This window comes from Brachyistius frenatus, unplaced genomic scaffold, assembly GCF_029030835.1.
Source record: "Brachyistius frenatus isolate BFR_SWC_R1_liver_20210118 unplaced genomic scaffold, ASM2903083v1 Contig_99, whole genome shotgun sequence".
In the NCBI taxonomy this organism is placed as follows: domain Eukaryota; kingdom Metazoa; phylum Chordata; class Actinopteri; family Embiotocidae; genus Brachyistius; species Brachyistius frenatus.
The window spans coordinates 695257-720380 of NW_027210698.1; the positions used below are offsets into that span (position 1 = coordinate 695257).

Consider the following 25124-nt stretch of genomic DNA (forward strand, 5'->3'; position numbering starts at 1 on the left):
TCCACTCCCCCCTCTTAACTTCCCACAACGTACTTTGGCCATGGACACGGACACGGACACACACACACACTTACAATTTCAGAAAGAGGGAGACTGCCCTCATTTTTCTCCTTAGCCCACAAAGAGCAAGATAATGAGCAAAGGTACCAAACTAGTGAGCTGCTGCCTATATCAATGAGATAATGAACAAATTCAGTAAAACCTCTGCACACTATGTGACACCCATCTTCTCATGCGCTTGATCTGGAGCTGCTTTTCATAATTTAAACTTGGCCTTTTAATTGTAATAAAAGGAATGTTAATGCTGCAGCATAATGGGATAATACAGAGTACCTTGCTTTCTACAGTTTGGGGAAGATCCCTTGTTGTTGCAGCATGATCACTAGTCTGCAGAGAGTCCCGAGAACACCATCCAGCACACTTGTGAGGAACTGGAGAGTCGAGTGTGAGGCAGGTTTTTGTTGTGTTAGTGCCGAGTCTCAATGATGGCAGTGAATCAGTGCAGGCAGGTTCCTACAAGACTAAATCACAGCGGCACAGCACAACAATACTGTGAGCTCAATACTATCACATTCATGGCAAAGGTACCTGTGGAGTTTTCTTTTTTATATTACACACCAAAATGCATCATATCTATGCATGCGGTCTACTAGGCATGAAGAAAGCACTTTCTCACATATCCTTTTTCATGAAGTCTGCATTGTTTATGTTTACCAAGTAAAAGTCCTCTTCACTGCTTTTGGCAACACATTAATGTGAATCTTGTTGCATTATCCATGCATGTGTACTGGATACTGGACTCAAAGATGCAATCAAGTCACCATCACTGAAAAAGACCGAACAAAAATGTTTTCGAGTCTTCACATTTGCTTGTTTGTGTTTTGATGCCCACTCAAGTAGCAACCCTCTGTAACATCACTTACTGCTTTTTGAACAGATCTTTGAAGGCTCAGTTCTTGCAGATGTCGTAGTATATTGGGCCCAGAATCGACCATGCTTGGACAAGATGGGGAGGAGCATTTCAATGAAATCAGGCAGGCCCCCAAACATAACTTTCTTTTAGACCTAATACCTAATAAATTATGAAACTATTTACAGAAGGATCACCAGAACACTGATCAGAAGGAGTGAATTTAGGTAACGACACTACAACGAATTGTGGAAAAAATTTAATGGCTCAGTATTTCATGAGCAAAGCTGACACCTTTTGAATGGGAGTCTATTGGAGCCAAAGGTGGTTTTTTGCGCGTCAGCCCCTTGTGGCCCTCAGTGGTATTGCACTTTTAGGCACTTCCACAATGGCTTTACTTTTCAGACTAGGTCCATTTTTATATACAATCTATCGTCCCACTGCACATGCTGAATTAAGCCGGGAACACACTGGCTGCATCATTGCGTGTGCGTTACCTGTTGCCGCGTGGCGTCAATTCATTTCGGTGTCCATGTTAATGAATGAGAGCATCTACACTGCCCGCTAAGTGCATCACGTCATTATAAAATACACCCGATGTCTATTTTTCACGCGAGCCGCATGCGGTTCCCAGCTAAAATACACAGGGAAACGATCTGTGATCAGATTTGTACGGTATAATCATGGCAGAAACACAGTATAGAGTCCAATTATATCATGTAGACACTCCACCAGGTGAGGGGCGGGGTTTTCTTCACTGCACTCGCCCTCCTTCTCTCTCTCCTCTGTGTTGGTGTGAGTACTTGTGTACTTGCTAACATTTACTAATTAGCAGGAATCACAAAGTACAGCTCAGGCACGTCTGATTGGTTAAAATTCTGACCTGATGGAGCCACATGAAGAGTCAGCATTTATAAGGCTTCATCCTCTGGAGACCATGAATATATGGACCAAACCTCATTGAGCAATTCATCAAAAAGTTGTTAGGATTTTTCAGTTTGGACTAAAGTGGAAGACTGACCAAACTGAGAGACTGATGTGTAAACTAACAAAGTGAGCATACTGTAGATAAAAATGATCCATAGTGTACTGTATTGTATTGTACTGTACTTTTGGCCGTGTGGTGCATCTTCAGTGTACAACCTCTGTGCTTTCAGTCTGTAAATTCAGCTCCCGTCTGCGGCTTCGGTTACCTCAGCTGGCCTCTCTCCATCCAGTCATTTGTTATCTACAAAATATCTCACTCCCACTAAACGTAACTCTGCCTCATCTCCTCTAACAATGACCTCACTATCGCTTTCTTTTCCACACCACACACACACACACACACACACACACACACACACACACACACACACACACACACACACACACACACACACACACACACACACACACACACACACACACACACACACACACACACACACAAAAACCTAAACAGAAGCGCAATGAAACGCAGGTAAACACCTACGCGAGTGGATGCACACCTAGATAAGCACACACGGCTTTTATCTCCACTAATTGTTGGCGGTGGGTATTATGAGACTCCATTGTTGTCAGGGAAAACAAATAGGTATGGAGGAGCGCGGGGTGAGAGAGCATTCGGAGCAAGGCAGATGCAGGCATGAAGGAGGATGGAGCGAGGATGAATGACTGTCTCCACCAAGACCTGCGTGGAAAGTGTCAAATGCGCCTCCTCAGATCGTAAAGATGGAGCCAATGTGAATAGAAGCTTTTTATGAACCTGAGAGGAAAAACACAGCGACAGCTGCGTCGGTGGGAGATGTCCAAGTTGTGCAGAGTTCAGGATGGAGCCAGAGGAATCCGTCAAGTGTGTGGCGCTCTGTGGCGTCACGTTCATTTGTTTTGAGGAGGAATAAAGGTGTTAACTTGAGTCATGGCAGAGGTAACAGTAAAGTTTATAGGCTCTCCGGTTTACTTAGTATTTTCCTTCAAACCTCAACTTACTTTTACTGTGTCGGTTTGTCTTTGTCATATATTTTGACTTGGAGGCTCCGTTTCTGAGGATTTGCTCTCTTTTGAGATGTTATATATTGATTTTATCTGCTAATTCAGACTGTTTTATATCTAGTCTTCATGTCAAAGTCCTTTTTGCTGGAGCTCTCCAGCTCTGTGGTTGACAAAGGCTCCAGCCTGACTTTTTAAACTGTTACCATGTCTTAAATCCATACTGCACACTGCACACTGGATGGATGGATGGATGGATGGATGATGGATGGATGGATGGATGGATAGACAGACATAGACAGATAGACAGATAGATAGATAGATAGATAGATAGATAGATAGATAGATAGATAGATAGATAGATAGATAGATAGATAGATAGATAGATAGATAGATAGATAGATAGATAGATAGATAGATAGATAGATAGATAGATAGTTACTTTATTAATCCTGCAAAGTTAATTTTTTTTTCGCTACAGCAGCATTATAGGTACAGGAAAGCAATACAACAACAGTAAAATATAAAATATAAAAATGCACAGTATATACAACAAATAGAATAAAATAAAATGGAATCATTAAATTAAAACTAACTAAACAATAGTGAAAAGATTTAAACAAACAAGAAAACAGACAACCAACGGTGTTATTGTTGTGTGATGGATTTTGCCAGAGGTGAGTTATTGTACAGTCTTATTGCAGTGGGCTGGAACGATCTCCTGTATCAGGAATGATCTCCTGTATCAGGAACGATCTCCTGTATCAGGAACGATCTCCTGTATCAGGAACGATCTCCTGTATCAGGAACGATCTCCTGTATCAGGAACGATCTCCTGTATCAGGAACGATCTCCTGTATCTGGAACGATCTCCTGTATCAGGAACGATCTCCTGTATCAGGAACGATCTCCTGTATCTGGAATGATCTCCTGTATCAGGAATGATCTCCTGTATCAGGAATGATCTCCTGTATCAGGAATGATCTCCTGTATCAGGAACGATCTCCTGTATCAGGAATGATCTCCTGTATCTGGAATGATCTCCTGTATCTGCCCTTGTGACAGCGGAGCTGGAGGAGTCTATTGGAGAACGTGCTCTGCTGTGAGGACTCTGTGTCCATGCAGCTCACCAGGGGGACAGACGGGGGAGGGGGCAAGGCAGTGGAGGTGTTTGGGAGGTGTGAGGTGTGGAGGAGACAGATGAGGGCGGTGAAGTAAACCTGTTGAAGAAACAGTTTATCTCATTGTTCCCCTCCAGGGAGCCCTCTGGTTGTCTCCCTCCAACCTTGAAGCCAGTAATTTCCTTCATACTTCATCGGTCCACACCTCCCTCATGTTGTTCTGCTGGAGTTTGGCCTCCAGCTTCCTCCTGTAGGAGTCCTTGCACTCTCTCAGCTTCTCCTTCAGGTCGCGCTGCACTCTCCTGAGCTCGCAGCGACAACGATGGCGGACGAGAACTCCCTCGGCAAATAATAAGGGCGCATCCCCACGGCTAGAAGTTCAATGTCCGGGCTACAGAAACGTTCCTTCACACACACACATGGTCGGGATTGCACCACCCCTCGTTCACATAGACTGCAATCCCTCCACCTTTCCTCTTGCCGCTCCGAACAACGTCCCTGTCCGCCCAAACGGTCCTGAAGCCGGGTACGGCCGCGCTGTGGTCCGGGAAATGTGAGTGCAGCCATGTCTCGGTGAAACACATGATGCTGCACTCCCGGTATTCCCGCTCGCCATTAAAACCGCTGGTACCGATGGTTTATATTTCCTCCTCTTCACCTTCAGTTTTGCTCCAACTCTGCAACCCCGACGTCTTCTCCGAAGTTCGTCCGGGATTTCAGGCCTCGCTCCGGGCAGCAGCAGTAGAGGTCTACTCAGCGCGATCAGCTGATCACGAGAGTAAACAATGGCCCAGTCCACTGTGCGTGGCTCTCCGTTACAAAGAGGGAAAAAAGTAAAAGAAGAGCCACCAGAAAAGTGAGTTGCTTTTTTATTTTTTTATTTTTTTTTTAGAGCTAACATAACATGATGATTAGTTTATAGTAACTACAATCTAGAATTTAAATTTGAATACTTGAGACTTCTTTTCTCATTTTTGTGAGGCGTTTTCACTATTTTGTCCACACCAGGTGCGTTTATCATAAAGGTAGCAACAAAACAGGTGGCATCAAGATAAAACACTTGATAAATTGATCAGTTGACTGAAAACAAAGTTTGTTCACTGATTCATTGAACATGTGAGGCTCCCTGCTGTGAAAATACGAGGGTTTGCTGCTTTCACAGATTTCCAAACAGACAAATTGAACTTATGACATTTTAAGGTACCTTTCAAGGTTGAAAGCAAGCAGTCGTGGCTTCTTCAGACTATTGATCACAGCTTCAGTTTTCCTCGCTGTGATTATTGTCTGGAAACCCTCTCCGTATTAACGTTTGCTCACCCACTCTGAAGGGCAGAGCAATCAGTGGCCAGTGTGGGTGGCCAAGTGCCATGAAGTTGAAGTCAAAAGTTTTTTTCTAAACGTAATTGCAGCGGTCTTAGATTCTTGGCGAATATGATTGTCAATGCTGATTAGTTAAAAAAAAAAAAAAATGCTCCAGTATTTTGAAAATTAACCTGAGGTCTACACTCATTACGATGCAAAGACTGGAAAAGATTCCCTGAGGAGCGTGGCCAGAACCGTAAATCCACATAATGAATTTGGGTCTGGAAACACTCAGCAACAAGCAGTCCAGGTAAACCTTAAAATATCTAAAAGCAGAATGTTAAAGCAGAATGAGCAGCGAACAGTTTTTTGTTTTCCACAGTGCAGTCACAGGACAAACATCCCTCCACTAACTGCACTAAAACCGTTACACACCTGAGTCACTTCTTTTACCAGCTCTTAATAAAGCCGCGGCCGCCCTGCTTGACTTCAGGCTTGTTTTTTGTTTTTTTCAGCAACAACCGCTGGAAGAAAATGAAAAAAAGAAAAGCTGCCAACTAAAAAAAAAGATAAAAATCAGCTTTACTCTTTTTGTGCTCACAATATTACCACAGACAATATCAGTCCCTCAATCGTACGTGAGCCAGCTTGTGCATCATAATAGCCACAATTTGAAGGTCTGGCATATGGGATGAACGAATCATCAAATATAGCTGGTTTGTTTACATGTTTGGTCATTAGCCTGATCAAATTAAATACACACCGTTTGTGTGGGTGCAGTTAAGAGTGTTTAGGTGTCTGTATGGAGAAAATGTACACAATGCACTGTTTTCTATTAAACTATCCCACGCCAAAGCCAATGCATGGGCTCAGACATTAAGCTGTAATCTTTTGCCTTGGTCAGCTGTTATTATATCACCTAACACAGAAACCTAACCAAGACCTTCAGTCCTTTCTTACCAAGGCTTCCTTCGTCAGGCCGTGGTACCTGTTTTTGTGCTGCTCAGTGGGTGCACGCTGAAGCACGCTGGCTCGTATTAAACTCATCACCAGCCTCCCACTGTTGACGCAGCGAGTCAAAAGGCTTGCTGCTGACCCATCTGCTGGTGCGGAGCACATGCGACACACACCTCTCCACAAACACCGCAGACAGAGATGAATGAACAAGGTTACACACACACATGCAGATTGAGTGAACGCAAACCAAACACCATCTGATACACATCGATGTGAATGAGCTTGAGCACCCTCAGATGATAATGCATAGTTTCTGTTACATTGTGGTTGAGTGTGTGTACTGTGTAGGTTTTAAACACACCGTGATGAAACATTCAGCAGAGCATATGGTGTGTGGGACTCTGCGCAGATGGAAAGTCGGAGAGAGAATTAACCAAGCTTATCCGGTGATCCCCTTGACTGTGCATCCGACACTCCTGGCCATGATCGGTTCTGGCAGTGTGGCAGATCAGGTGACAGCACAGAGGGAATTAAAGAGCTTCTCACTGTCACGAGACAAACAGACTCGTCATTGTCTGGAAAAAAAACTGACGAATTGTTTACGAGAAAGCAACACAGACACCGGCCTTATCTGTGATTTGCATGCCACAAACAAGAGCATTTAATGTGGAGCATGTTTATACTGTTAATTAAATACTGATCTTGCTCACATTCTCTTCTAGACCTTCAAATAATCTCATCTGCAAAAATCAACATCACAACTACTGGACGGTCACTCATATTCTGCCTTAATTAACTGAGCTCATCTAGGATCCATGATTATGGTAATTACAGAGCATTATTACTTGGCAGTGTCAATGGAACTGTGAGCTGGCAGGTTTCAGGCCAGAGGAGCACTCAGTCTCTGCTGCCATCTGCTGCTAAGGAGCGGAAACACCAAGGAATAATACAAAAATGAGTCATAATCTATATCACCGTCTACTTAAATGAGCCCCTTTTCGATAGTGTGTTGAGTATATGAAAATTTGTCTTACTTTCTCTTGTCTTTTTTTTTGTTCTGTGTTCTTATTGATTATGATAAATGTTTCTGCCTTTTAAAGGGGTGCTACACATAATTAAGCAGTGCCTTTAATAAAGTCAGAATACTCCCAAGACACAGATTTAAACAATAATGCTAAAACTGAATCCATTAAAGTGTTGCAATATCCCAACTTTCAGCTGTGTTTTGGTAAGATTCCAACAAATGCTGGCTACTACATTTCCCAAAATGCAGTTGGTGTCAAGTATTTGGAAGAGAGATTGATGGAACTCGTGAGCTTGTGGTTACGACATGGGGAGTCGTGCGCACCGCATACTTGGCGTTCAGGTCGTAAGAACATGCAAAGTGGAAGGCGCCTAGAAGCCACACAGGCTAACAATTCAGCGAGCTAACAGGTGGGTAACGTAATGCAGGAAATACACAATGACAGAGGGAAAAGACGAGGCCGTTGAGAACATCAATATTTTCTTCAGACACTATCTAAATTATGAAAAAAAAAACTACATGGCTAAAATCATAATATATCAGCTTAACATCCAACAAAAACTGAACTTCCATAGCCGCCACCATTTAAGTCATTAAACACGTCACAACTCGTGAACTTGGGGCTTCAGTTAAATATGGATATGAAATCGAGCAGCTCGAGCTTAGCCAAACACAAAGACATGAAATGGGTGAAAACAGATCGCCTCAAGTCTCGCTGGTTACATTGCAACATCACGATGACAACAGTGTCACCAACTCTACTGGTGACACTGAAGAAACAGTCTGGCAATTAACCCCCTTGTGAAACCACAAAGCACAGTTTCCCCCCGTTTTAGCACGGCTTAAACAAACGGGACACAACGTGTTGAATGGTGAGCTGTTGAGATGCGTGGGCTCGGAGGACTTTGGAAAACTTTGGATAGAGTCGGCCTATATTTGGCTTCCCGTGGCTAAATATTTCAATAAACATTGGATGGAAAGAATTTTTAGGAAATGAATGTTACTCATATTATAACATGATATGTACATAATGCATCATAAATGTAATTTTCCACTTCCTTCTGCAAAGTCCATTTTATTTATTCTGATTCATAGAAGCATTTTTAGAAAATATACTCATTTTCAGGCTCGCAAAATCAGATTTAAACGATCTTACCGATTTAAATACTCTTGAAGAGATGGGAATGCTAAGTGCATGGTAACACAGTTCTCACTCATCAACGTCAGCATACACCAAAAAGCATACTTACAAACACAGTTATCAGATGATATATTATCACAAATAAAAACATGATTGTTAACTGGTAGAGTTACCACGATGGTTAGTGCAGTTTTATATTAATTATATACATCCCATTAGAATAAATACAGTACAAATTCACTTTTAGTAGTCACAGTAAAAGACAGGGAGGGGATGAAAAGACATAGTTCAATAATAAATGATTTTGCACGAATGCATAAAACAGTTCATGAGCATTCTGGAGAGACACTGAAAGTACTGTGTGCTTGCATGAAAAATCGAGTTTCCCTTATGCCTGAGAAAACCCATAACAAGTGCAAGCAGTTAAAAATAAAGCATACAGTACATGCATTTTCAGCAACAAATGTTTGCATGGATTAAAAGAAGAAAAAGAAGCTGCTTTCGGGTGAGTCCACACAATTTTAAAAGCTAGTCTCTCTCCAGTCCTCTTTGTTCCAGTCGTTTCTTCCCAGCAAACTTCTCCTGGTCCGCAGGTAACGTCATAAAGCGTCTCTGTTACCAAGCTGGGGGCTTTCATAACCTGAAGGAGCAAATGTAACGTGAGTACATGGCTTTAAAGAAGCGCTCATTCAATATTCATGTACACAGTGGGTCAAATTGTCACGTGCAGGACAAAAGGGTTCAACTTTGATGGATAATTATGACCCAAACCTGCATCCCCTCAGTCTTATGGAACTATTTTTGTGCTTTCGCTCATTGTTTTGGTTTTACAGCCAACAAACTCCACTTTTAAATCAACTTTGTTTTCGGCTGCAAAGTGGCACCGAAAACCTGGTGAACTGTGTGCAGCATTCAGCTATTAAAAAAAACAGGAGCTGGTGAAGAGGAAAACATACTGGAAAGATATTACTCTATATTATCTTTAGTTGAACGCCAAATAAATGTTGATGTTTATCTGCTAGGTGTGCAAATTATTAATAACTGCACTACTTAAATACTGTAGATCACAAAAATATCACCACATTTACAATACCTCAGCTCCGCTACTGTTTTTACAGGACTTTACAGCATATACACTCATATTGTTATATTTGTTTACTTATATATATTTAATTTTTTTTGTCTGTGTTTGCACTAATTTGAATTTATTCTCGTTGTGTTGCACTCTGTGCAATGACAATGAAAGGAATTCCATTCTAAGTACTGTATGCTGATAATAAAGTGTCAGTGTTGTGTTCCGCGCTTGTTTCTGCTGCCCTCAAGTGGCCAAAATCTGTGATTGCAGGTTATAATTGGAACGTTTCTGTGAATTAAGTTTGAAGATCCTTTACTTTCCACAACCCTGTTTTCAATTGCAGCAGATGGCTGGAGCAGTAAAAATGCTGCCTGCTGGATGTGTAAACAGTTTGCAAACACGCTCGAAATTTCATTTTTACAAGCTGAGAACATGTCAAACGTGTTTTTAACTTGTAAGTAGCAACAACAACAACTAAAAAAAAAAAAAGCAACTGATGCAGCTTTAAGTTTGACAAACTCAAAGTTAGGATCAGATACGATTCACCACAAACAGAAACAATCCTTCTCACACACTCTGTGAAGCTCTGATATTAAGATTTCGGTGTTTACAGGAAACACAAACATGAAATTGTGCCAATTGTCCTGAATGTCGAGTCTCTGCTTGAGGTTTCTGCCTCCCTTAATTCAACCAGACAAGTCAGAGGATCACTTAGGCCTCACACATTCTATATAGCTGCCTTTTATGCCACCATTTGTGACATGTGGAGCCTTTTATCATTCTCACAGTGATGGTAATTGAGTCCCCTGCAGCAGATTTTAGATACATAGCTCTGTATTACAGAGGTAATTGGCAGTGGTTTTGCCATGTCATTAGAGACCCTTGAATTTCTACTGCCCCAGGGTTTTCATCTTCAGAGCCACACTTTTCCACGTAAGAAGTGATGATGAAGTGATCAGCAAAACCTGTCAGCCAATTATCACGATAATAGAACTTGGTATCACAAAAAAGAAAGAAAGAAAGAAAGAATATGCTCCAATTAAAGTAGGAGATAAAAGATCCTTATTTAAAAAAATGGTGAAGTTCTCCTCTAATAGCACATTTATCCAGGAAATGTCAGCTGCAGTGAGACAGATCTGGAAAACAGCCAAATTACATCTTGAAATGACGTTTTCTGATCCCATTCTGAGGTCGGCCATTTTTCAAATAGTGGAATAAGCATGCATTCAATATGTAGGGTATGACTCATCCACGTTCAGTGTAATGAAAAAAACTAAAACTACCTCATTAGTCTAATAAAAATCCTATCCGAGAGAAAATCAATTTTAAACAATTTTTGCAGAGCAATAAATTGTGCAAAAATGTTTCTGTCATACCACACATATTTGCAGGAAGTGAAACAGATACATACACCTGGTCCCAGCAGGGCAGTCCAGAGATCTGTTTCTGTACTGGGGGAAACAGGGCTTTGTCACAGGGAATCTGCGATCTGAAGACCTCTTCAGATCGTAAGGGCTGTCCCGCTTCATGCCTGAGGGGAAATGGCATGAGACACACACACAGTGGGGGTGTGGGAACTCAAAAAAAAATAAAAAATAAAAAAAAGGGGGGGGGATGTGGGATAAAGCAGTAACACGGTTCACAGCCAGCACCATCTCCAGGCTTGGGAGCACATCAAAAAAAGATAATAAGAGACGCTGGTTTTATTTGATAAAAAATAATTTATAACAAAGGTGTTGATCCATTTGTTATGAATTATCAACAAAAACACCAAGATCCATGTATAGCAACAGTAGAGATACTGTACAGTATCTCAAAACACAGGAGCAGGGGTGCAGGTGCAAACACACTTAGACATACAGTACCTATGTCAAATGAGTTGGACTTCCTGGTGTGATGTGATGGTGCTGGAAATCCATTATGGCCTCCTTCCTCGTCTGGTTGTTGTTGGTGGTGGAACAATCACAATCATCATTTGCATCTCATCCTGTCTATGTGGCCTCACTAACATCATCAACAACATACTGTTTCTGCTGGAGATGTTACCTTTAAAAGTTGAATTTAACAAGTAGAACTTGGATATCCGTGTTAACAATTAATATGACTGTTTAGAAATATAATGGCCAGGAGATGTGTTTCTCAGGCCAGAGTGTGATGCCTCATCTACAGAATAGACCCAATGCCTCGTTTTTACATGCCGCGCGCGCTTCATAGCAAAAACAGACGAGGGGAAAGATGCGTGATCACGTGCACACGTGTGATCACATCATGGCAGAAACCTAATGTAATGCTGTAATTATATGATGGTGATAATACAGCAGGTGATGGGCAGCGTTCTCCGGTCCTCTCTCCCTCTCTCGATGTCGGTGTGGGTGCTCATGCGTGTCTTCGTTTTCTCTCTGAACGAGGTTAAACAAAAAACACGTGCTGGCTTTTTGGTTACAACTCTTCACTCTTCAGACCTCGAGTATTCAATAATGACGGCCATTATTGAAGGGAAACGCCGATAGAGCAGGCAATAGCGGCCAGGAGACACACGGCGAGTGTGGAGACACACACGCAAGCAAGCGGCAACTTTGCAGTGTCGGACACGCAACGCACACGCTCCAGTGTCCCAGGCCTGTAAGGCCTTAACACACCGGGGGGGCGTTTCTCTTTTGTTTGTTCTCTTGTTTTTCTTATGAATTCTTTCACACGGAACACGAATACTTTGCAGCTAACAATTTCATGTTACGTTTCATCTTTTCCAAAGGAGTTTGATTTTTCTCACCATGAATAATAAGCCATCACAATTTTTTTCATTTCAGGTATTGTGGGATGCCCAGTTTCCACTGTATTCATTCAGATGCTGTACTGAACGCACACAGAGAGAGGAATTTGCTTTCTGTGTCCGTTTCAAAGAAAGAGGAGCGTACGTTTACGACACTATTCATTACCTATACAACAGCTAGGCCCACCTTAAAAAGATAGTTTTTCCACTTCAAATCCATCATTTTTTCTGAAGAATTTTGAACAACTCTTGTAATTTCATATCGCTGCTGGTATTTGGAACGAGCTGCCTGAGGAAATAAGGTCTACCGAGACATCATTCAAATCTCTTCTTAAAACAGTTTTATTGAAGAGCCTTTGCTGATTTAAGTTGATTTTATTGATCAACTTATTTCTTTTATACCGTTTTAATTTGTTTTATACAATCATTGCGTTGTTGGGTCTTGTGTTGTTAAGGCTTGTTAGAATTCACTTGTTGTTTTGTTTTAATGGCTTTTTTTATGTGAAGCACTTTGTAACTTGAATTTACAGTAAACAGTTACAGTACCGTGGCAGATGAGGGCAGGATCTGCTGCTTCTGTCCCAGGCTTGGCAGCTGCTGATGGGCTCCTCCTCTCAGCCGTCCCCTCGTCTTCGATGATGGGCTGAGCAGGAGGTAAACTCCTCTGGTCATTGGTTTGTTCCTCTCCTGGTGTGACAGGTGAGGTTTTCTCCGGAGAGATCTTGTCTCGAGAGAGGTCTAGGCTGGGCTGATGGAGGAGAGCAGTATTTATCACAGTCTTACTAACAAATGTGTTCTCTTTTCTTCTGTCCGTTAGTACCTACAATAAACACACCTTGTTGGGAATGAGAGGACGTTGTCCCTCCGGTCCTCGGCCTCTCGGCTTCTCTTCACGTCTTTTTTCACTGTCTCCTTCTCCCTCCAGCCTCCCCGCCTCTTCTGGTGACACACAGTCAACACATCATCAAAATGAGCCGTCCAAACCTTGTAAATTAAAAAGCCCTGAAGCAGCAACGCTGACAATAAGCAGGAAAGCACATTTCAGGTGCACTTGGACAATACAAGTCTTTGGCTCAGGGGACTGAAAACAAGGACCAGGAGGGACAGAGTAAACAAACAAACCACCAACGATCGTGGACTGGGTTCGTATTCCTTTTCTGTGTTAGGAGCTTGCTACACCTTTTAAGAGACAAAAAATGACATGCATATTGTGTTGACCACCCGTGTGTACGCATAAATACATCTAAGCATGTTTACTGCATGCCTCTATGCTGATAAACTGTCACTGATGGTCCAGGTAATAAACGCAAACAGCAGCAGCCTGTATTCACTCCTCTTTGCTGTCCATACGAAGCTTTTCAATCAGAGGATATATTCCTGCACCTTCTCCCCACTTTTCATGTCAACCTGTAGACTTTAACATTGATTTTATGACACGATCGCCTCTGGCCTTTGGCTATTGTACCGATCTCTTCATTCCCTTTGAGTCAGGCTGCGGTCTAAAATACTGAGGAGGTTGTGCTCATTAAAAAGTGTAGATATGAAACTAACGATGGCGCTTAACAATGTCTCTTTCTCTGTAAAGGGCTCCGTAGCAGGAGCAGCATACCTTTGGGACCGAGCCAGTCAAATCACTGCATCTCATTAAACTCACTTTGACAGACTCGGCTTGAACAAATGTTTTTTTGTTTTTTTTAAAGATTTCAATCTAAGTTTTTAACTGCTTTTTGTTAGTGTTGAAAATATTTACACACCTTATTTTGAGATTTATTCCTCAACATTTTTTTTAACTATTAATTATTAGTAGAAGGTTACTATGTAAACTGCACTAAAATTACTTATTGTGGGATTTGACACTATAAAAGTAAAATTTAATTGAGCTGTAAACAGAGCAGTGATGCAAAAATCGCTGTGAAGCAGTATTATTATATGCGTTTGTACCACATGTAGATTTGACAATCCATCATTAAAATAACATTATCACAAGTCATACAGGGGTCACATTAAGAAAGAATGTGGTTTAGAAAAAAGTGCATATTTACACAGAGCCAGACAGGTTTCTTTATAATTTTTTTCACATAGTTATATCAAGCATTCTAAATCTTTACAGTATTTTACACTTTATTCACCTCTTCAGTGAAATACTGAAACAGAAGTGCTGTTGCTGTCTAAGTTGCAGTACCTAAACTCTCCTGCAGATGTCTCTGCCTCATGACAGCCAGACTGGGCTTGGTGCTCTGTGGAGGAGGATCTGGCTTCTGCCCGATGCCTCCACCTCCTCCACCGCCGCTCTGCACGTCCTCTTCCATCTCGGTTCGAGAGTCTGTCAGTGGCACAATCCTCTCCTGCCTGCCCGTCTCCATCTGTCTGTCCGTCTGTTGTTTGGAGGACGCCACGTGGCCGTTACTCCGAGTGTCTGTCGGAGCATCTGAGATGGTGATCGACATGTCAGGATCTTGGTCGGACACTTTCATGTCACAGGTGCTGCTGCTGTCCGAGTCCTCGATTTCAGCCCCGATGCAGCTGTACACCATGCTGACCAGATCTGTGGACTGGAACACGACAAAAACCAGAGATACAGTGATAAGTAGTCACATTTTGGATTTCCTTCCATTTTGACAATGTAATGAATTGTATGAACTCTCTGGTCAGCTGGTAATAATGATGAAGGTGAAGCCTATAATTAATTTCATAATTCTCATGAAATCAATTATAGCAGAGTTCAATTATCCCTCATTTTGCAGGGGATGTCCACAAATCCCCTCAACGATTAGTAGGATCCAAGGACTCTGCTTTGAAAGGAGTCGCCCAAATCCGTTTGCTTTTCTGAGTGTGTGTGTTTGTGTGGAGTTTGAGCGCAGGTTTAAAGCAGGCGATACAGTCCTCCACACCTCAGACAAGCTACACACATCCAGCGAAAAGAAAAGGAAGGTAATAGAGGGTGGTGCGCAGAGCGAGCAGCTCTGCACTGTGTCATGTCCTGTGGGACTGCAGGTGCTGAGGGCACCGTGCTCAACCTTACTGTATGAACTAGACTGGAAGCAGACGCAAGATATGGGACTGAAATAGTAACATATTTGCACGTAATTTAAATTCTAAATTTATCTTAAAATATTATGCTACCTTTGTATTTTATATTTCTGTCTTCACCAAAGCTTTGAAAAATTCAATGTCATGGTGTCGAATGCAGCATTGTACTACAAAGTAACTGTGGTTATGATAAAGACACAGAATTCCATATATTTCATAGCAGAATAATATTATGTGTCCCAAAACATTTCAGAAGTTTAACACACTTGTCCTTTAAAGCACAGCTCAGTTAGTGGATCTCTGACAGCTCCAGGGCGGCTGCTCTATAGAGGTCAGTATCTGCTTGCATTCGGTGAGTTTAAATTTGAGATTTGTAGTTGAAGAGTCGTCTCCATACAGTGACTGTGACTTTGTACCTGTCTTTGGATGAGGCAGGGGGGGCTGGCAGCCCTCATCCCGTGCACAGGTACGCCCTGAGTGGGCCGAGGTGAAGACATGGTCCCGTTGGCTCCAGGAACAGCGCTTTCTGGCCTCCCGGCGTCTTTAGGGTGCTGAATCATAGAGTAGACGTTCTCTGAGGTGCTGCTGGGACAGGGACAGAAAAAGAAACAGAATTTCCATGGATGAGTCAAGTCTTGACTTGAGAGGCCGTGGGACACGTCAGTAAAGCTCTAGTTCCACACAGTACTGGCGCTACTCTACTGGACCCTACTCGCTTTTGGTAGCAAGTACTTTTCTTGCATTTAATTTTCCACTGCAGATAATACACCCTCAATACTGCATGAAACTGACCTCATCTTCTTCTTCAGAGGAATATCTGGACAACTGACCATAGGATGGTTTCACAGTGATTGTGAGGATTCTCTCCGACCAATCAGTGATCTGCACTGTATTGGCTCAGCTCACTTGGATCCTCAATGGAGGTGATACCAAAAATAGCTCCAGGAACCAGGGACTATCCACAACTTTCTCCCTGAGAAAAATCAATGAAAGTGAGTTACAGTGAGAAAGCAGCCCGTGTTGGGTGATCCAACCTTCCTTAAAACCGGCCTACATGCGTGTTTTTATTGAATCTAATAATCCTGATTTTGAATTCATTTGAAATAGCATATGCTTTCCACGCCACCAGTTTGAAAAAAGCTGCTGTTAATGGAAGTGCAACAGAGCAGACGCTGTTACGCACTGTGCTGTTGTTTAAAGACAATAGAAATGGATGCAGAGAGCAGCCGAATGAGTGCAGGAACACTTAGATTGCTTAGCAACAATCTGTGGGTGAGACTTTACAAAAAAAAACACCAAAAAAACAAACGTTAAACTGTTTACAAAGCTATCTCTGTGTACAGCCGGCCTTCAAATGACTCATCTTTTCTTTCATTCTCGTCCCTCACACTGCTGGGAAACGTGGCCTCCGTGTGATGTGTGAATTTCCTGCACCGCTACAAGGTTGTTAACCAGCAGAGGGGACGGCGTCACCTGTGAGCGGACACCACAAACTGTAGCTCTCACTGAGTGCTGGTTCTCTCAGTTTTGTGCTGCTGCGTAGTTGAAAGGTAAAGTCTGCAAAGTGTCCCCGCTGAGTGCTTTTCTCTCTCTGCTAATCTTTGTAATTCATTTTTTTTTTTTAAATAAGTTTGCCAACTTTTTTCACTTTGCGATACAGGCTGTCTACTTTTTAAACTATGGTGCCATTATGTAACAGCAGTTTAAATGTATGCACTGCCATAAATTCAAAGCAAAGGCAAAACAGTTGGAGATGGGGAAATATTTTCTTCCATTCAAATATTTATGAAGCTACGAAGTGGCTTTAATGCCCAGCGCTGGATTAATTTAACAGCCATCTCCTTCTCAGGGTCTGTGCACTTAAACGTTACTTTCAATGCTTCCCTGTACTCGACTCTTGTGCTGCACACTCACTCCGAGTCCTGATTAGAGATGGTGGAGTTGCGGTTCTTGCGAAAGCCGGAAAAAATGGACAAAACGCTGCGCCTTTTCTTCCTCCTCAGTGATTGGGCCTGATGGAGGGATGACAACTGACTGAAGTGGAGAGGAAGAGAAAGAAAGGAGAATAATTTAGTTTAATAGTAACATTAATTTTCATACAACATTTAAATACCTTGTGTTCAACTCAAATTTCGGTTTGGTGACATTCAAAACCAAAATGTTTGAAAAGGAACAAGATACAAACACTGACGGAGAATTTAGCTTTTATGTCAGTATGGCTAATGTGTTAGCAAACTGCTATCTACTGTAATGATGCATTCATCAAACATGGAGCAATATTAGCATTCATTTGGATTCATTTTCTTTCCACCTGACAATATAAATCCAATATTCGATCTCCTTTTAACTTTGTTTTGGTCTCCGTTAACATCTCAATGAAAGGGTTTTTTTCAGCTGCGAAATGGTCCACTATGTTCAATGGTTAGTTCCTAACGCCGTATCTGCATGCTGTTCATGTGCTGTGCGTTTGATGAACTTTTTCACCAAAAGCAGTTGCCTTCTTAAACCTGTAAGAGGACACCAAAATAGTTCATCAAGTTTCAGGCCCAAAAACCAAAAGATTAAGCTGACAGATGACCACACCATCAAAAACAATGCTCTGTTGGAATTTTATTGATTATATTTGAGTAAGTTCTAACGCCAAGTACCAACAACAAAACACCTACTTTAGTCGGGGTTAAATTATTCAGTTTAATTTCTAGAAATATATTGAAAACGGCATGATCGCACAACTACAGGTTTAATGATTGGCACTCCAGACAGTTGATTGTCCACCGCGCTGATCGATACGGCTGATTCTAATTAGTATATGCATCTGAAATCAATGCCGTTATGATATAAGTGCTTCGCTATAGATAAACTGTCTTTAATACAGATTGTGTAGCCACAGTGCAGTTTCGAGGAAAATTAGTTACAAAACAGAACAGTGTACTGCAACAGTACACAAGAAGGTTTAATTTATAATACACAGTGGCCTACATAAAGGAATATGTTCTAGTTACTGAAAAAAATACAGCTACAAACGATGCTTCTGTTCTGTGTAAATGCAACTATCCACTATATCTGTGCACAAGTGCTTAAGATGCATGCTGAAGCACTCATCATTGATAATACATAACATAGGAGTTCAAAAGCATTGCGGATAAGGACCTTTAATAGTGTTTTAAATGCATGTGATAGTGGATGAACTTCCGTAGCATACAGGAGGAATCCTTGTATTAAGTAGGTTCATAAATCAAATCTGTATTTTGGGTTGATAAGTGGTTATGTATTTTCACATACATTACACGCACTCTAAAGTAAAACCCATCTTCAAATGAGATGAATCTGATCCATGTTCAAAAGCCAGATGATTTCTATCATTCAATTCAGCCCAGTTTGAACACATGGGATACTGTTCATTTGAAGAGAATGTCAATTTGACAGATTATTCAATAACTATTGAATAAGTATTGAATCTCATTACATTCACAGAGAATAAAACTGTCTTGTAATTATAAATGCTTGTATACATACCTCAAGATTGAAACTTAGCATCACGTAAATGAGAAAACATTTTCATTTTTAGGACATTTTTATGTGACAATTGTGAGAAAACTATTACATAATTACAATAAAATAATGCAAAAATTCACCAGAATTTGCAGCCATTTCCATCTGCGTTTGAGGCTTTGGGATACACTGTTTCAGTCCGTGACTAATTGACATGGCACTATTAATGTCAGAATTGCCCAGAAATACCGGAAACATTGGAATTGTTCAGATGAAGAGCAAATTCTAATTTGCACCAACAGGCATTACCCGATTTTTTTCTCCATTTGAGGGCAGCGATGGGAGAATTTCTAACAAATTTAAACTTGATATGGGGAACTTCTGATGTTTTGAAGCCTCGAGTCTGGCATTTGGCCGTCGCCATCTTGTTATTTTGGAGCCAGAAGTGACCAGTGGTTTGTTCCAAATGACGTACACTCACTATTTTGAGTGCATAAATGCGTTCACACGGTCAAGTACAGAAACATGAAGTGCACTACAAGTATCAAGATGATGCACTCAAAACAGCCCAAAAGAGAAGTGTGCAACGCTGGATACTTTCTACCTTAAACGGTCGCCATCTTGGCTCTGTTGAGGAAGGGTGGGGCGTAAAGAATTTTCAGATTAAGACATCTGAGGAATCTGCAGCTGTTTCTGAACATCACACAAAAGTGTTTCTTTTTCACTACTTCTGCTGGACAGAAGAATCAGTGTGTTTATTGAGTGTGATAAACAGACGACATAAAAACACGTTAATTTCTGGGTAAAATAATTAAAGCTGCAGATATTGTAGCGGCTGATGTGTTCACATGCTGAGGTCATTTCCGGTCATTGCAGAATGGCGGTGTGTGATTTGAAACGACACTGTCAAAATTCCTGCACTACACAAGTAAGAGTCCGAACATGTAAAGAGCCCTATTTGTTAGGGTACTAAGGGAAGTATGTCATTTGGACCACAGCACATATTTGGACGGGGTGGGGAAAAGGTCGGGGTGGTTGTAATTCATAGCTCAGACTCGGAACCAGAGGCCATTATTCCCACAGACCTACACTGCAAACCGGATGGCACCACCGGCATATGAATCAAATCCCGGCATACCCCAAACATATATATCTTTAAAGCCTAATATCTAATTAATAATGAAATAATTTTCAGAAGGACCATCAGATGACTTATCAGAAGGGCTGACTTTAGCAAATGACATTACAATAACTTATGGAAATAGTTGATGAACTTTGTATTTCATGAGAGAAGTTGACACTTTTTGAATGAGAGTCTATGGAGCCAGAGGTTATTTGAAGTTTGCGCCTAGTGGCTCTCAGTAGTATTGCACTTAAAGGTACTTTTGAAACTTTTCTGCGGTTGCTTCAATAGCAGCAGCAGGTTCCATTTACCAGCAATGATTTTTTTTATGGTGAATTGTTTTCTTGTTAGACAGAATATTCGCATCAATACCAGATAATTATCATACAAATAACAACTGCCTTGAATAATTACAAAGTGAAGTTCTAGTAATTGTCAAAAGATAATATATCAGGGTTTACAAAATCACGACAGTTCCCTCAGTGTCTTTACTTTCACTCTTGAATGTGTTTTGTCTTCATGTGTCACTGAAGTAAGGTGACATTTACTGCACATTTTAACGACTGCACAAAAATAAAACCGTACTTTACCTGTCAGGTAGAACTCTCTTGCTGTAGAAATCAGGCAGTCCGTCCTCCAGCATGTTGACTCCTCCGTTCTCCGAGTAATGCTGCACACGCACGACAGGAAACAGAACAACACTGATCAATCTGTTATGGTGACAAAAGGCTGAAAGCCTGACAAAAGGTTTTGTCATTTCAAATGGCTGGCTGGCAAACCTGACTACGCTGCCAACACAAGTCTGTTTGTAAAACAGCTCCTGCTCATACTGCCCTAACTGAGTTTGTACTGATTTAGACAAAAAAAAAGAAGCTTTTAGAAAGTCTCTAAACAAACAAGCTGCTAAGTTAGCAGCTGCCCCGCGGCCCCTGGAGAGGTCTGCACACAATCAACGTTTGAGTCACAGAGACACATGCGACAGCTTCCTACTTTAAAAGAGACTTATTTTTGGAAAGCGCCGCTGGCATTGAAAACAAGATGAATAACAAAAGCTCACACAAAGCAGCACAGAGATTAAAAAAAACTATAGATGTAGGCTTTGCTTTCCCACCTCGACCCCCCTCTGAGCACTTCAGTGGAAGCAAGTGGACTCAAACTCACGATGTATGAAATTAAAGACATGGTGGTTAAACATGCACAATACCAACTTTACTTCTATATTCTAGAAAAACAGCCCACTGAAGCAGGTCGGTAAAAAAGTTTGATCATGCATGAGTTCAGCAAAAGGTCAAAGTTCATGGCCACGTCCCACGGCATCAACTTACAGATTCGGGAGGAAGGTGTCCCGATCTGTGTCTACGCGGTGGGCGTGGCCTGATGTGGGTCACGTGACGTAAAGGTGAGCCGTTGGTGGGGAGGGTGGAAAGGCACTCCCAGGACGCCGAGTGCGTGAGAGGGCCGGAGTGGGGCGGAGCTGAGGGTGTAGGAGACGAGCTGGGCTCGTCACCCAAACCTGCAACAAGACGGGAAAGGGTTGAGACAAAATGTCAGTGACATGTTGCATCCAACCTGCAGCACAATCCATGTAATAAAGGTTGATTTTAATTGAACAAGAGGTTAGACTAAAGTTGCACTGAAGGAGCGCCTACATATTTTTTTTTAATCAAATACAATAACTTTTTTCTACTATTTTGGGGATTAAAAAACAACTTTGCATTTTCATTTTAAGATATTAAAATATACAATAAGCGTAAGCATTAGCATGGGCAGAGTAAAATTACAGCTTAAATATCGAACAACACGATCGCTCATTCAATCATCTCAATGATTAAAATACCAAAAGTCAGTTGACTCTTGCCTTGATATCAATAAATGATGCTATATAAACTCACTGAGTCTGTTGGAGACGGGACGAATTCTTCTAGTTCTGGAGCTCCGCTTCTTAATGGCCATGGTGTCCTTCAGTCAGAGAAGATAATCGTACATGAAGAACAGGTTTACACACAAAATAACACGCATGAGAACTACCCACAATGCAAGTAATACAAATGAAGGTGTGTTATGTGTTGTATTCCACCATCAGTGAATAATGTCTGTAAACCAACAGTGATAAGATTATAGGAAGATAACATAGGTGTGTTTTGCGGGAAATTTGATTGCTTTACAGAGGTGGAAGATGCTCCTGAAACAATGGAGTAAAGTTTTTAAAATGTGGGCACATGCAAAACAAATAAACAGCTAATGGAGAAAATGACTTTCCTCTGTGGAAAAGAAAAGAAAAGACCAAACACAGCATCATTAATGTAATGATGAGGAAGTAATCCACATGTTCTTAGCAGTGAGAAGGTGCAGGGATTATGGGAAGTCTCATGATTTTGAGAACAACTGGCACAAAAATGACAGGTACTAAGGGACAAAGGATGGTGATCTTTTGGGCTTTCATCTATTTCTGCAGTAATTAAAACACATATTTACCATGAAACAAACACGGATTGATCAGCCTGCAGGATATAGTTATTCATACATCTATTAAAAATAATAATAAAGTGCCCATCTAAAGGAGGGAACTCCTACCAGCAGCTCACGAGCTACGGGTTGACAATGCGTGTTGAGTATCAATTTATTATTGTTCATATAAAATAAACTTATTCAGCTGGTTTGGTGGAGCTCAGCTATGTGAACTAATGTTACAGTGTCCGACTGCCGCATCAGAAGCTTTGGGACACTTTCATTTTGTCAAAGTAGGTTTGAGACCCCTGATCTAAAAGGTCCAACAGCCCCATGGGGATATTTTCAAACTGTTTGTTTGTCCTGTCCACATCATCAAATACTGTCTTATTCAGTTTAGAGGATTTACTGCAGAAGAAAAATATCAGTTTCTCATTTCTCAGGAGCTAAACCCAGTGAATTCTTTTTACTTTTGCTTTACAAATTAGTTTAAATGATCCAAACTTTGGTAATTCCTTAGATGCAATAATTTGAAATACACATTAAATAATTGCATCAGCACCATATTCATGCTGGAACAACAGTTCACTCTTGTTAAGCACACACTTCATATCAACATGTGTCTCAGGCACTTACTATTCCCAGGTTGACACCAAAGTCCTCGTCAGGAAAGTCCAGAGACTCGACTAGTCTGGACTGTCTGATGGTGCGTCTGTCCGTCCCGACGTCATCCCAACGCTTCGCCTGAGACACCTGTCGCAGCTGATGCAACACACACATCAGAAACATTCAGCATCACATACACACAAACGCTCAGTCACACAGTGATGACACCTGGAACAATATCCCGAAAACGCAAATCTCAGAGGAACAGGCGTGTCCGCGCGCCCTTGTTACCCAAGAAGCTCACAAACAAAGTAAAGGGTACTTTGCCCATGAAGCTCAGGACGAATATGAATTAAATACAATTTTCTTGATTATCAAAGCAGAGGGAGGCACTATAGAGGGCAAACTGGCACTGCAGTAAGACAGAAAGGAGAATGAGATGCAACGGTAGAGGCGGTGAATGGAATGCAAAGCAGAGAGGGGCAGCGAGTCTTATTGCCAGAAGTCTGTTTTTGCCTGCTTTTCCACTGGCTTCATTTTAAACAACCAGATTTTATGGAGAGTAGAGCCCGCAGGGTCTAATCATGTCCTTAACCAGCTCAAATCAAGTCATGTAGTCTCTGTGCGCGATACTCTCCTTAAAAAGACCCCGAAAACTGACAATCCTTCATCCTAACATGGTAACGACAAGCGAATCAGAGGGCCTACTTCAAATGATTGCACATATTAGAATTCGTTTTGACAGGCTGAGAGATCCGTTTTTAAAAACTCTCCAGAAATTAAATGCCGATGGGTCCTCTGACACGTTAGAAGAAGCATTTCATAAAACATTGCAGAGTAGCTGCCGCTCTTGACCCAGATGACATTCATGCAGCATGAAGTCTTAATTCACTAAATACACTGGTAAAATCAATGTTTTCATTCTGTTGGCTTTCTTCTCTTTTGAGTGGAATCGTGAGCCATTTCTGACATTCTGCAAATCTCTACTCTACATTAATGTGGCTGGTGGAAACACCGGTGTAAGTGTTTGGCAACACGCTGTGTGTGATCTGCCATTAAAAGAGACCTTTATCTACATTCATGTAACTATAGTATGGAGGACAACATGCTTTATAATTCATTTGAACACATTCCACAACAGAAAAATATTTACTCACAATATGAAATCATGCTGTATTGTATGGGACACTGAATGTACACAGTAGTGAATGGCTTTCTTAGGCCTTGTTCAGACTGTCAGCCTAAATCTGTTTGTTGTCAGATCCAGCTTGGATCTAGACTGATGTTTGAAAGCCTGGACAGTAAAAACCCCATGAAATCCATCATGAAATCAGATCCAAACCACATCTGGAGGTGGTTTGAAAATGCGATTCCAATCGGATTTTTACAGATACGTCTCAGTCTGGATTGGATTTCGCAACACACAATGACAACGTCATTTTCAGAGTGACAGAGTGACAGAGTGAGCAGAGCGCTATCACAGAGTGTAGATTTTGGTGCTAAGGAGGACGGAGAGAACAACAGTCCGTGGACAGACACCGAAATAAATTGTCTGCTGGCACTTTGCTTCTGTGCTGGAAAGCTGCAGAAGGCTACTCATGGATTATCATTTATTCACATAAGCATAAAAACATCATTGTTTTGGGTGAGCCGCAAGAAATATATCAGATTTAGAAACTACTGGCAGTTTATATTTTTTCAAAGTAAGGTGTGGGGAAACAGTCGCAAATGCTCATGTACGACTGGTCACAAACATGTGTGTGACTTGGGTGCTTGGGTGTGATGTAACTTGCAATACTAACTCATGAGTTTTTGCTTCCTCCTGCTTCGTGCACGTTACCGTGCGGTGCTCCATTCACGCACAACAGGAACTTTTTGATCTCACTTAATATATTTGTAATACTTGTGTGATGGTTGATAGCACATGTCCAATGAAAGAGAATTATTTTTCTACAATCTACGAGAAGGCATGCAGTAAAGGGGTCATTACCAGTACCAGGGTTTTATGAGTGGTGTAGAGCTCTTGGAGAATCTGATCCACTATGGAGTTGGTCAGATAGGACACCACAGAGAGCTTCACCTCCCTGAGACAGAGGGAGAGAAAAGGGGGAGAGAACACCAATTACATCAGTGTCTTGGATGAAGTTCTTTGCC

General features: G+C 41.5%; 1 protein-coding gene across 4 annotated transcripts in view; it reads right to left on the reverse strand.

Annotated features, from left to right (window-relative positions):
• Nucleotides 1-8349: 8349 nt before the first annotated feature.
• carmil3 (capping protein regulator and myosin 1 linker 3) overlaps nt 8350-25124 on the reverse strand; it is an 89290-nt gene continuing 72515 nt past the window's right edge. The window contains exons 28-40 of one of the 4 annotated variants that reach the window (XM_069711350.1): nt 24967-25054; nt 23001-23126; nt 21809-21875; nt 21242-21429; nt 20507-20586; nt 17216-17335; nt 15718-15883; nt 14454-14823; nt 13107-13210; nt 12818-13019; nt 11367-11438; nt 10913-11032; nt 8350-9066 (exon numbers count right to left, since the gene is read on the reverse strand). In XM_069711350.1, the coding sequence (XP_069567451.1) occupies nt 9026-9066; nt 10913-11032; nt 11367-11438; nt 12818-13019; nt 13107-13210; nt 14454-14823; nt 15718-15883; nt 17216-17335; nt 20507-20586; nt 21242-21429; nt 21809-21875; nt 23001-23126; nt 24967-25054 (1744 nt within the window). In that variant the 3' untranslated portion in view covers nt 8350-9025. Of the gene's footprint in view, nt 9067-10912; nt 11033-11106; nt 11164-11366; nt 11439-12817; nt 13020-13106; nt 13211-14453; nt 14824-15717; nt 15887-17215; nt 17336-20506; nt 20587-21241; nt 21430-21808; nt 21876-23000; nt 23127-24966; nt 25055-25124 lie in introns of those variants that run through there. The other 3 variants (XM_069711351.1, XM_069711352.1, XM_069711353.1) reach the window with 3 other exon arrangements.